The 13,122-nt window shown below is 32.9% G+C and overlaps 2 protein-coding genes across 3 annotated transcripts; both read left to right on the top strand.

The window, feature by feature from the left end:
* The first annotated feature begins 1,949 nt into the window (after positions 1–1,949).
* On the top strand, positions 1,950–4,845 carry LOC125056124 (trypsin-like). The gene is made up of 5 exons (XM_047659076.1): positions 1,950–2,077; positions 2,480–2,621; positions 3,424–3,667; positions 4,154–4,309; positions 4,465–4,845. Exons 1-5 carry the CDS (start codon positions 2,023–2,025, stop codon positions 4,645–4,647), a joined length of 780 nt encoding a protein of 259 aa, XP_047515032.1. The 5' UTR covers positions 1,950–2,022; the 3' UTR covers positions 4,648–4,845.
* A 4,179-nt stretch (positions 4,846–9,024) lies between these two features.
* On the top strand, positions 9,025–12,503 carry LOC125056125 (trypsin epsilon-like). 2 transcript variants are annotated; one of them, XM_047659077.1, is made up of 5 exons: positions 9,025–9,152; positions 10,347–10,488; positions 11,278–11,482; positions 11,860–11,871; positions 12,140–12,503. In XM_047659077.1, the coding sequence occupies exons 1-5, from the start codon at positions 9,098–9,100 to the stop codon at positions 12,323–12,325; spliced, it is 600 nt and encodes a 199-aa protein (XP_047515033.1). In that variant the 5' UTR covers positions 9,025–9,097; the 3' UTR covers positions 12,326–12,503. The 2 variants fall into 2 exon arrangements, with proteins under 2 accessions (XP_047515033.1, XP_047515034.1); XM_047659078.1 differs by lacking the exon at positions 11,860–11,871.
* The last annotated feature ends 619 nt before the right edge of the window (positions 12,504–13,122 follow it).

The following is a 13,122-nucleotide window of genomic DNA, read 5'->3' as shown; positions in this document are numbered from 1 at the left end:
AATCGAATATCATCTTATTTATGAGTTGCACATTTTTATAGCTTCCTGTATTTAACGTGTCTGCAGGCGATTAAGGTGACGTTTTGGGGCTTGGGGCTGTTTAATAAGGGGTCTTATTAAGAAACATTAGTTTAATCCAACCATGCGAAAGATGGTAAATCATATTATAATTGACACCTTTACACATCATTTAATCATAATATTATTCTTTGTTTTATTCCTTTAAATTATTTTTTAATAATTTAATTACTAGAAAGTGGAATCGTGGTCGCTTGAAGCAAATCTGATGACGTACAGTTGCTGAGGAGCCAAATATAGGTGGAAATATAGAGGCTCACTGTCTCACTGTCCCTGGTGGTATATCCAGGGGTCATAGGGTTAGGTCAAGAAGTCAAGATAGTACATTTCTTATTTTCTTTAATATTTTTTATGATAGGCAAAATATAATGACTTTTTCTAATGAACTTTTTGAATACTTCAAATAATATATGTAAGCTATTCTAACAAATAAACTTTTGTTTATGAACACACAGTATCTACTCTATGTCTATAATAACTAATCACTGTCAAAAAGCAGGCGACTCGAAAAGTGGCTACAATTTTATCTCGATCGACATCTGTAACTCGAATCGTTTACAAACTTTTCACATAAATTACGCAAGATAAGCGAAAATATTGTCTTCGCCGGCATATTTCTCGAACATCTAGAGATAATAAGTTTCGACAAACAGTATTAGGAAACTCAATTATGTTGTGACCAGAGCAAAACAGACAAGTTCACGCGGTCAAAACTTGTAATTTTTTGACCAAATACAATTATTTTACAATTTACAATTTGATTATAAAAACCAGTCTATGGCTAGATAGTGTTAACTAATATATTCAAACTAGACTTAAGTAAAAACAAAGTCTGTAGAAGCCTCACGGAATCTTCGTGGGAAATATTAATTAATTATATTGGCTGGTACTTTTCAGTAGTATTTATACTACTAAAACACACACAAAACTATTAAACAGGGCTATACATATACATATATAATGTTGTCAATAATGCCGTCCTCGTTATAATCATGAAGGTAACTTAATGTACATTGCAAAAAATTGTTCTAAATTTACATTCACTCCTTTAAATCGCCAAGGTTTTTTTACAAAATGCTTGTATCCTCATCGCATAGTAAATAATAATAAAATAATAAATAAGATAACCAACCGTTTCACCTGTATTACCAAGGCACAGAAAAATAGAAGCGTACACTTACATACACGTTGATCGAAGTAAATCAAGGTAGAAAATAATAAATATACATCCATTTTTTTATTTATTTATATCTTTACGCCTTTATCCCGAAGGAGTAGGGAGAGACCACGGATCTCCGCTTACTACGGTCCTGACATAACTCACTAGCTTTATCCACTTCAATGACTTTCACCATGCATGCTCGTCGGTTATGGGTACTTAGGACCGGTCCCTCCTCTAGTCCTACCGCCATAAGCGATATTTAAAAATAATCAACTAAGCTGTAAGATTCTTCTTGAGAAATAATATTTTAACATCATTTGCTAAAGATAAACACTCTTTCAAATCGTGTCAAAGAATGACCAGACAAGTACCACCCCTCCACGAGTACGATGCATGGCCATCCCCATCGGTCCCCTCGCCATATTGTAGAGAGAGAGACAACCCGACGCATCGAAGGACGTACGACCACAACCTTAGAAAGATAATAATGGCATTAAATTCTTTACACCGTGTAAAATTTACTAAATGTTGGTCACTCCACCCAAAAATTATAGTAAAATAAATGTATAGATTATTATTGGTAATTCATTTTAGGTAGGTACTTAGTAACCCGGTCGGTAATGTTAATAACCTTTAAAGAAAACACTTTTAACAAAAGACAATACTATCTTAATAGCTTGGTTCTTATCATGTATCAACCTTATTAATGCAACATAATTGAATTGAAAGTAAAAATTACCGAATTATAAATTTATTATCTGTAACTGCATTGCTGCAAGAACATGTATCGAATTAAATTTTTAATTATTCTAATATTTCGTGTTTGGTTCATTGATGGCAAGTATTTATTTTAATTAATTATAAATTTCAGGTGTTTGAGGCTAGGTCGGGAACTATCATTACAAATATAAATAAGAACGGATGAGACCCGATGAGAATGTAAAAAGAAAAACGTTTCCTTTCATTGTGTCTGGTCAAACGGACAAGATACCATCCGTATCACCTCGACGTCCATCGTTTCACAACTGAGCGTTATTGAAGGCACTATGTGCAACCAGCTGCTCATTAAAGTATTTCCGAACCAATTCTACTTAGGGTCCTTCAAGAAAAGAGCGTACCAATTCTTAAAAGCCCGGCAGCGCATTCCATAGCAGGATACTTTGCACAGTAAAGGAGGAGTGATAAAATTCAGTTTTATGAGTAGGAGTTTCAAGAATTACATTTGTTCAATTCCTACAGGTCAAGCGAGAATTGTTCCCGAAGATGCTGCACCATACCAAGTATCTGTACAAACGATTATTTCAGGAGAGTTTACACATATCTGTGGAGGAGCCATTATTAGTGCTGAATTTGTTCTCACTGCTGCTGAATGTACACAGGGGTACAGAAAAAAAAAATTAGTATACAAAGAATTTCTGTTAATATTACATATATGTCGCCTTAAAGCAATGTGTTAACAACGAAGTTTTGCGTTAAACTTTAGATTTAAGAACTCTATATTTTCTTTCTTTAGAATTTCAGCCCCTTGTTCAAAAAGTGTAGCAGTGTAAGCCTAGTGGCTTCAGCGTGCGACTCTTATGCCTGAGGTCGTAGGTTCGATCCCCGGCTGTGCACGGACTTTCTTTCTATATGCGCATTTAACATTCCCTCGAACGGTGAAGTGAGGAAATCCTCTTGCTTTAGCCTTGCCAAAAAGTTGACGGCGTATGTCAGGCACAGGTGGCTGATAACCTCTTGCGTATTAGATTGACAAATGATCATGAAACAGGTTCATAAAATATCTGAAGCCCATCCCAATAAACGCGCCACTGATTTTTTTAATCACAAAAAAAAATATTTCCTATTTATAACAGTGTAAATACAATTTAACCTCCTTAGCCCTAAATTCTAAATACGCTTGATTCACGTTCTCCTTAACCTAGTTTTTAGTAAATCTTAAAATAAAAAGGGCATAAACCTAACCTTAATCGCAGCGCCACTGCAACTAAACAGCGGCGTCAATATATTGGAGAATTACATGTTTAGCGATTGTTGCTTATGCGACTTAGAAACGCGACGTGTTATGCTCAAGAAATCTTTTTGTCCTTCAAAACTCGTGTGATTTGGCTTTCCACTTTGAATGTACTTATTAGATTGTTCTATCGCGCAATTCTATTGTTTGAATGAGAAAATTTAAATTTTAGAAAAGAAGCCGAAGATCTCCGTATTTTAGTTGGAACAAATAACCTATCGTCCGGAGGAACAACGTATGATATTGATTTAATTATCGAACACTATGCGTATAACCCTGCTACGTTAAATCATGATCTTAGCCTACTAAGAGTTTCGGAGGACATACAATTCAATGAGAGTGTTAATCAGATATTGCTAGCAGAAGAGGGACAGGAAGGAATCCGATGTATATTATCTGGGTGGGGAAACACAGATGTAAGGATCTTATAAAACTAACATGTTCTACTAACTTATTTTTACATCTTAGAAATATTTAAAAAAAATATTTTAACTGGGCAGACCAAATTGAAAGAAAAAACTAAAAATTTATTTAAAATTATGTTAAATAATTTTAAATGTATACATAACTTTATTCCGGTTAAAAAGTTTTTTCCTTAGAAAAAACTAAAGCCAATTGTTAATTGAGAATGAAAATCTACTTAATTTCATTAGTAGGTATAGTTCTCTATAGGAAAGTTAATACGTGAAAACGTAACACCTCAGTTTATGGGACTAATATTAAATAGGCTTTATACTTACAACACTTTATACTTATAACTGATTTTCTATTAGTTAAAACAATCATAGCAAGCTCACATTATTATATTATTATACACTTTTTACACTTATGAGTATTCACTAAGGAAATATATTGAAATCTAAATACAAAAACCAAATAAAAATAATTATTTCTTTTTAAAGGGAAATAATGGAATAAGTTCTGATACATTGCAATTTATTATTGTGGACATTTTGACCTTGCGTCAATGCCAGCAAGAATTGAGGGATGTTGCAGAAGTGACAGAGGAAGAAATATGTGCAGAAGCTACAACAGATGAGAGCCTAGGCAGTTGTGTTGTAAGTTCATCTTAATCTCACTATATATATAACGAGCTATTTCACTTAATAGATATAAAATTATTTTTGACATCTTCGTGGTTCAAACCAATTGATTATTTCAATAGGCTATATATAGTTTAGTTTTTGCTGAAAAATAAAAAAAAATGTTTCAGGGTGACATCGGTGCACCATTGCTACGATTCTTGGATGGGAAATTGGTTGGAATAAAGTCTGGTACTATCGGTTGTAATCAGACCAATCCATACTTATTTGCATCCATTGCTGCGGAGATTAACTACTCCTGGATTGACATAGAAACATTTGCTAATAGGAGGAATATCACAGACTACGAATAAATGTTCAGTATGATGTGTCAAGTTGAAGTGTAATATTTCGAGCTATTTTATTTCTGCAAAGAAATTTCAAAACTCCATTGAATGGAATTTATAAATACAATAGATGACAGCATCTGCTACAATTACACTTCCAATAGATTGAGCACGTTTCCAGAACAACGAAACAGTTATAAATTAAATTTCAATAATATGTCTGAACAATTGGTTTTATTAATTATTTATTTTAAAACAAAAATATACAGTATTTACAATATTCTTAACCTACATACAATAATAACAATTAAAAATTGATGAAAAGATAACTAAATCAAATTATAAAAGCTTGTTTTAAAGTATGTATTTACAAATTTCGATGTTGAATTAACTGACTAGAAACGTAATGTAACGCAATTGTAACGCTATCCCTATAATTTACGTCAACTTTGGGAAATGAAAGCGAATATCTGACTTATGATCGAACTATTCCTAACACGGTGTATTACTATCTAAGCTATTTAGTAGAATATTTAAAATAGTATTGCTTAAACTTAATATACTGCTCAAAACAATTAGCGGAACAAGATTTTTCTCCTTTCTATTGCTTAAACTAACATTAGATTTAAATTAACTTGTACGCTATTTTTTACCTTGTTAATTTGTTAATTACTACAATTAATAAAAAAATTCAATTTGTTTTTTTTTTATTAAAAAAAAATTAAAATGTGCATTGTAGACGAAAAACTAATTGGTGATAAAAAAGGTCCAACAAAGAAATATTCTTATATCGTTTGAATATTCGTCTTTAGTGACTTTCAGTAACGTGTGTGGCCTCCATGAGCCCTAATCACGGCTTGACAACGACGCGGCATGCTTCGTATGATCCTCCGAATATCTTCTTGTGGACTTCGCTCCCATTCTTCAATCAAAGCTTCAGTGAGCTGCTGCAGTGTTTGAGGTGCAATCGGACGCTTCCGGATGCGCCTGTCAAGCAAGTCCCAAATGTGTTCAATTGGATTTAGGTCAGGGCTCATGGAAGGCCACTCCATTACACGGATTTCCTGCTATCGTAAGTAATCTGAGGTGATGGCTGCAGTATGCGGCCTGGCATTATCTTGCATTAAAAGAAAATCTGGGCGCATACAATATGCTGCGGGCCAAACATGATCTTCGAGCACATTTTCAATGTAAGTTTGAGCACACAAGCACCCGGGAACAACGACGAGATTTGTGCGCTCGTCCAAACTAACTCCGCCCCAAACCATCACAGAGCAACATCCAAATTTGTCATATTCCTGGACTGCTGCTGCACTGTATCGCTCGCCTGGGCGTCTGTAAACACGGAGACGACCATCGCAACGTGTTAGACGGAATCGTGATTCGTCAGTAAAAAGCACTGGCCTCCAATGTCGAAGTTGCCAATTAGCGTGATTTTGCGCGAACTGTCGGCGAGCTTGTCTATGTTGAATTGTTAGACGCACAGCCCGAACTGGTCGGCGTGATCTCTAATTGGCTTCCAACAATCTATTTCTTACCGTCTGGTCGAAAATTTCTACACCAGTAGCCGTCCTTAGTGTATTTTGTAGATCTCTTGCAGTTGTGGTGCGGTTACGTAAAGCACAGTTGACGATGTAGCGATCTTGCAAACGTGTAGTTTTTCTCTTTCGACCTTGACCACGCCTTCGTGAGTATTCTCCCGTCTCACGGTATCGCTTCCAAAGTCTGTAGATAACAGAAGGGGCTACTCCTAGATCATTTCCTACATAACGCATAGTTCGACCCTCTTCAAGAAAAGCGATAGCTCGGGAGACATGCAATTCAGTCAGATCTGGCATTATGACCTAAACTCACTCGCTTCAATGAATAACAATACTCAAAAGGCTCACTTCAATTTCTATTAATACTCAAATGTGTTTTCTGTGATTAGAAAGTAATGAAAATCCAAAGACGTCACTTTGTTTTTAGGTGTTTCTAGACACACTGCCACTTTATTATAGGACTACTAACCAAAACGCCGATGCTCTTTTGTTTTTTATTTTCTTCGACAATGCCTTAACATTATCTAGTGGCCAGTAATAATTAAAACCTTAAGTAAAAAGTTTAGTTCTACTTTAAAGTTTTGTTCCCGTAATTGTTTTGAGCAGTATATATATTAACATTTGTGGCCTTAAACCTTCAACACACTGAACTCTTTAGTTATTTATTGTTATATTATCAACAAAAAAGAATAGAGAGAACTTTACACACATAGGTAAATGGTATCATAGAATTGAGTAATTCCTATCAGAACAAGTGTGTAAAATATATAGAAACTGACATACATAATTTCCCTATGTCCGCTGTATATTTAAATCTCTTTATATTATATATAATATATTATTATTTACACGAATTAAATGTAATTTTATGTAAAAAAGTAATTTCATCGATAATTACATAAAATAATTATAAAAACTACTGTTTTAGCAATCTAAATGAGATGTAAATTTTTATGATATTTATTATCTGAGAATTAAGTATTCACTTAATATGTAATCTTTGTTAATTTATGTAGGTAACTGATAAACACAAATTAAAATTATCGACAAATTAAATTTTATTGCACTTTTAAAGACAATTTTAATATAAAATTGTATAAAAATAATTTATTTTTATATCTAAAATTTCGTATTTTTATTACAGTTTTCCGAATATATTTTTGTATTTCATGTTTAACAAATATTTTACTGGAATATCAAAGAATAGAATGACTTTCTATGTTAAAAAATTATGGTACATAAATTAAAATATTTATTTTTCTTTATGTACTAATGTATCAGTGTGCCGAGCCTCGAAAAGCTTTTGTAAAAAATAAACTATAAGTTAGTGAAAAGGACATACTTTTGATAGATGTTTAGTTTAAAAAAAGTGCATTACAAATTACATTAGCACAAATATTCCCTGTATCGTGGGCAGCTAGTCTCTTCCATTAAATGTTAACGATACTTGACATAATAATCTCTACATAACACTTACAATTTGTATTTAAACTATTATTGCACAATAAAAATATCTCTGGTAATAAATTCTGAAGTTGTACGAGAAAGAAGGAAGCGTAACAAATGTGCAAATTCTATTTCCATAGTAATATTCAAATACAAATGACACTATTTACATTGCACACACTAAGATAAGCGCACAATAAGATACGTTGACAAGTGAAAAACTATGGCGTTTCCCATCCAAGAGCGGTCCATAATTCGTCCGTCGTATTTCCTTCTCGCTAGGGCGTGGTAACGAAATTTATACTCTATCCGCGGATATTGACTGTCTAAACTCACCAGTATTATTTATGCAAATATTGTATTGGAAATGTTTTAATATAATTAAATGGGACTGAGTACTTCATGAACAAAAAAAAAACTCTCTACTTAAGCTAATTGGTAATTTTTTCACTTTTTGAGTTTAATAAGGCAACTTTTCACTATAGACAACCTTTATTTGTAAATGTTTATTAAATGTATTTTTTTACATATTCAATACTAGTATAGTTTTAAAAACATTGTATGAATTTACTTAACTAATATTTATATTGTACAATAATATTTTTGTCGCTTACAGATTAATATTTTTTTACGGAATGTCCTTAAAATTACCATATAGATACGAAACACATGTATAAAAGACTATATTTGGAAGTAAACACTATTTTTCATTTTTTTATTTATTTTCAAAACATACATACACAATCCTTACAGTACTAACCCAATACGATAATGTTTCACCTTTATTACCAAGGCACGGAGAAATAGAAGCGTGCCCTTACATACACGCCAACATGTTGATCGAACTTTTTTATTTATTTATATACGAGAGACCACGGATCTTCGCTTACTACGGTCCTGACATACCTCCATTAGCTTCATCCACTTTAATGACATTCACCATGCATGCTCGTCGGTTGTGGGTACTCTGGATCGGTCCCTCCTCTAGTCCTACCCCATAAGCGGTATTTAAAAAAAATTAAGTTGTAATATTCTTCTTGAGAGTTAATATTTTAACATCATTCGCTAAAGATAAATCGTGTCAAAGAATGACCAGGCAAGTAGCACCTGTCCACGAGTACGATGCATGGCCATCCTCATCGGTCCCCTCGCCATATTGTAGAGAGAGAGACAACCCAACGCATCGAAGGACGTACGACCACAACCTTCGGAACATAATAACGTCATTAAATTCTTTTCACCGTGAATTCTGACACCCAGTCAAAAATTATACTAAAATAAATGTATAGATAATTGGTAATTCATTTTAGGTACTTAGTAACCGGTATCTTAATAACCTTTGAAGAAAACACTTTTTTAACAAAAGACAATACTATCTTAAAAGCTTGTTTCTTATCATGTGTCAACCTTATTAATGCAAAATAATTGAATTAAAAGTAAAAATTAGCGAATTATAAATTTATTATCTGTAACTGCATTGCTGCAAGAACATGTATCGAATTAAATTTTTAATTATTCTAATATTTCGTGTTTGGTTCATTGATTGTAAGTATTATTTTATTTTAATTACATAGAAATATTAGGTGTTTGAGGCTAGGTCGGAAACTATCATTACAAATATAAATAAGAACGGATATAAAAAGAAAAACGTTTCCTTTCATTGTGTCTGGTCAAACGGACAAGATACCATCCGTATCACCTCGACGTCCATCGTTTCACAACTGAGCGTTATTGAAGGCACTATGTGCAACCAGCTGCTCACTAAAGTATTTCCGAACCAATTCTACTTAGGGTCCTTCAAGAAAAGAGCGTACCAATTCTTAAAAGCCCGGCAGCGCCTTCTTGCAGTGTGAGTGTCCATGGGCATCGGTATCATTTAACATCAGGTGAGCGTTTGCTGCCCGTTTGCCTTCTTTAACATAAAAACGGACGGCTCTCATCGATTGGTCTAAGAAATGGTGTTAGCAAACTACAATTAATAGTGGTCTAAGAATTTAATAAAAAAGTAGTGTTAGCTTAGCGAGCGTGCGACTCTCCTCCCTGAGGTCGTACGTTCGCACCCCGGGTTTGCACCAATGGACTTTTCAGGTGTGCATTTAACACTCGCTCGTACAGTGAAAGAAATTATCTTGAGTATACTGACATGCATTAGACAAAACAAATTATTTCATATTCCGATATTTTTTATCAACTGACTGAATGAAAAGTAATGTTGATAAAGAAGAACCTTTTAATATATTTCTTTGTTGATAAAGAGCAGTGAGGAAGTGTGAGAGAGAAAGAGCGAGTTACCATAATATACAGGTTACATAAGTTATTAGGCAACGGGCGGCCTTATCGCTAACAAGCGATTTCTCCCAGGCAACCCTAATATGGAACAATAAAAAAAGAAATACCTACAGAATGTAAAGTACAAGAAGGGCATAATTATTAACCGAAAAACAACTCAAAATAACATGAACCTTAACTAAAATTAAATAAAGTAATATCTAAAGAAAATATATAAATATTAATATGTATAAACAATAATGTAAAAGCTAATCCAGTAATATAAGTAGTAGCTAATTACGAGGCAGAAGAAAAATGATCAAAAAGATTTTTAAATAAATTTAAAGACTGAGCTCTTTGATATCAATTGGTAAGGAATTCCATAGCAGGATACTTTGCACAGTAAAGGATGATTGAAAGAATTTTTTTATTTTTGTGTTTCAAGAATTATATTTTTTTAAATTTCTACAGGTCAAGCGATCATTGTTCCCGAAGATGCTGCACCATACCAAGTCTCTGTACAAACGATTATTTCAGGAGAGTTTACACATATCTGTGGAGGAGCCATTATTAGTGCTGAATTTGTTCTCACTGCTGCTGAATGTACACAGGGGTACAGTAGAAACAAATTAGTATACAATGAATTTCTGTTAATATTATTTCGCCTTAAAGCAATGTGTTAACAACGAAGTTTTGCGTTAAACGATTTAATATTTTCTTTCTTTCTTTAGAATTTCAGCCCCAAATTCAAAAAAGCGTAGCAGGGTCAGCCTAGTGGCTTCAGCGTGCGACTCTTATCCCTGAGGTCGTAGGTTCGATCCCCGGCTGTGCACGGACTTTCTTTCTATATGCGCATTTAACATTCCCTCGAACGGTGAAGTAAATCATCGTGAGGAAATCCTCTTGCCAAAAAGTCGACGGCGTGTGTCAGGCACAGGAGGCTGATAACCTCTTGCGTATTAGATTGACAAATGATCATGAAACAGGTTCATAAAATATCTGAAGCCCATCCCAATAAACGCGCCACTGATTTTTTTAATCACAAAAAAAAAAAATCTCCTATTTATAACAGTGTAAATACAATTTAACCTCCTTAGGCCTAAATTCTAAATACGCTTGATTCACGTTCTCCTTAACCTAGTTTTTAGTAAATCTTGAAATAAAAAAACCATAAACCTATCCTTAATCGCAGCGCCACTGCAACTAAACAGCGGCGTCAATAAATTGGAGAATTACATGTTTAGCGATTGTTGCTTATGCGACTTAGAAACGCGACGTGTTATGCACAAGAAATCTTTTTGTCCTTCAAAACTCGTGTGATTTGGCTTTCCACTTAGAATGTGCTTATTAGATTGTTCTATCGCCCAATTCTATTGTTTGAATGAGAAAATTTAAATTTTAGAAAAGAAGCCGAAGATCTCCGTATTTTAGTTGGAACAAATGACCTATCGTCCGGAGGAACAACGTATGATATTGATTTAATTATCGAACACTATGCGTATAACCTACTAAGAGTTTCGGAGGACATACAATTCAATGAGAGTGTTAATCAGATATTGCTAGCAGAAGAGGGAGAGGAAGGATCTGGGTGGGGTGGAAATACAGATGTAAGGATCTTATTAAATTAACATGTTCTACTTACTTATTTTTACATCTTAGAAATATTTAAAAATAAAAAATATTTTAACTGGGCCGACAAAATTGAAAGAGAAAACTAAAGCCAATTGTTAATTGTGAATGAAAATCTACTTAATTTCATTAGAAAAATAATACATGAAAACATAAAACCTCACTTTATGGGACTTATATAATATGTAGTAGGCTTTATACTTACAACACTTTATACTTATAACTGATTTTCTGTTAGTTAAAAAAATCACAGCAAGCTCACATTTCTTTATACACTTTTTACTCTTATACACTAAGGAAATATATTGAAATCTAAATACGAAAACCAAATAAAAATAATTATTTCTTTTTCAAGGGAAATAATGGAGTAAGTTCTGATACATTGCAATTTATTATAGTGGACATTTTGACCTTGCGTCAATGCCAGCAAGAATTTAGGGATGTTGCACAAGTGACAGAGGAAGAAATATGTGCAGAAGCTACAACAGATGAGAGCATATGCAGTTGTGTTGTATATATATAACGAGCTATTTTACTTAACAGATATAAAATTATTTTTGATATGAATGTTAATAATAATCAATAGGCTATATTATATAGTTTGGTTTTTGCTGAAAAATCAAAAATTGTTTCAGGGTGACATCGGTGCACCATTGCTACGATTCTTGGATGGGAAATTGGTTGGAATAAAGTCTGGTACTATCGGTTGTAATCAGACCAATCCATACTTGTTTGCATCCATTGCTGCGGAGATTAATTACTCCTGGATTGACATAGAAACATATGCTAAGCATATGCATAATGCATATGTGTCAAGTTGAAGTATATTTTGAGCTATTTTATTTCTGCAAAGTAATCTCAAGACTCCATTGAATGGCATTTACGAGTATAAATACAATAGATGACAGCATCTGCTACATTTACACTACCAATAGATTGAGCACATTCCCAGAACAACGAAACAGTTATAAATTAAATTTCAATAAAATGTCTGAACAATTGGTTTTTATTAATAATTTATTTTAAAACATTAATATACAGTATTTATAAAATTCTTAACCTACATACAATAATAACAATTAAAAATTGATGGAAAGAAAACTAAAACAAATTTAAAAAGCTTGTTTAAAAGTATGTATTTACAAATTTCGATATTAAATTAACTGAGTAGAAACGTAATGTATTACGCAATTGAGCAGCCTATCACTAAAATTTACGTCAACTTTGGGAAATAAAAGCGAATATCTGACTTAAGTAAAATGTGATCGAACTATTCCTAACACGGTGTATGTATATATACTATATAGGCTATTTAGTAGAATATTTAAAATAGGATTGCTTTAACTTAATATCAATTAACATTTGTGGCGTTAAACCTTCACACAATGAACTTATATTCATATATATAAAATAATTATAAGAACTACTGTTTTAGCAATCTAAATGAGATGTAAATTTTTATGATATTTATTAGTAGTAAATTTAGTATTTTGTGCATATACTTGTATTTTATGTTTGACAAATATTTTACTTGAATTATAATAGAATAGAATGATTTTCCATGTTAAAAAAATTAAGGTACATAAATTAAAATATACATAAATACATAAAATATACA

Source organism: Pieris napi, chromosome 14 (genome assembly GCF_905475465.1).
Source record: "Pieris napi chromosome 14, ilPieNapi1.2, whole genome shotgun sequence".
Classification (NCBI taxonomy): Eukaryota; Metazoa; Arthropoda; class Insecta; order Lepidoptera; family Pieridae; genus Pieris; species Pieris napi.
Note: the sequence above shows the minus strand (reverse complement) of the source record. Positions and strands in the feature narration are given on the sequence as shown.

What these genes read in the sequence shown, in the direction of transcription:
- LOC125056125 (XM_047659077.1), top strand. Translation starts at nt 9,098, where the DNA reads ATGTATCGAATTAAATTTTTAATTATTCTAATATTTCGTGTTTGGTTC. An exon ending in TCGTGTTTGGTTCATTGATT is followed by an intron (nt 9,153 to 10,346) that starts GTAAGTATTATT and finishes AAATTTCTACAG; the next exon opens with GTCAAGCGATCATTGTTCCC. An exon ending in GCTGCTGAATGTACACAGGG is followed by an intron (nt 10,489 to 11,277) that starts GTACAGTAGAAA and finishes TTTAAATTTTAG; the next exon opens with AAAAGAAGCCGAAGATCTCC.
- LOC125056124 (XM_047659076.1), top strand. Translation starts at nt 2,023, where the DNA reads ATGTATCGAATTAAATTTTTAATTATTCTAATATTTCGTGTTTGGTTC. An exon ending in TCGTGTTTGGTTCATTGATG is followed by an intron (nt 2,078 to 2,479) that starts GCAAGTATTTAT and finishes CAATTCCTACAG; the next exon opens with GTCAAGCGAGAATTGTTCCC. An exon ending in CTGGGTGGGGAAACACAGAT is followed by an intron (nt 3,668 to 4,153) that starts GTAAGGATCTTA and finishes TTCTTTTTAAAG; the next exon opens with GGAAATAATGGAATAAGTTC.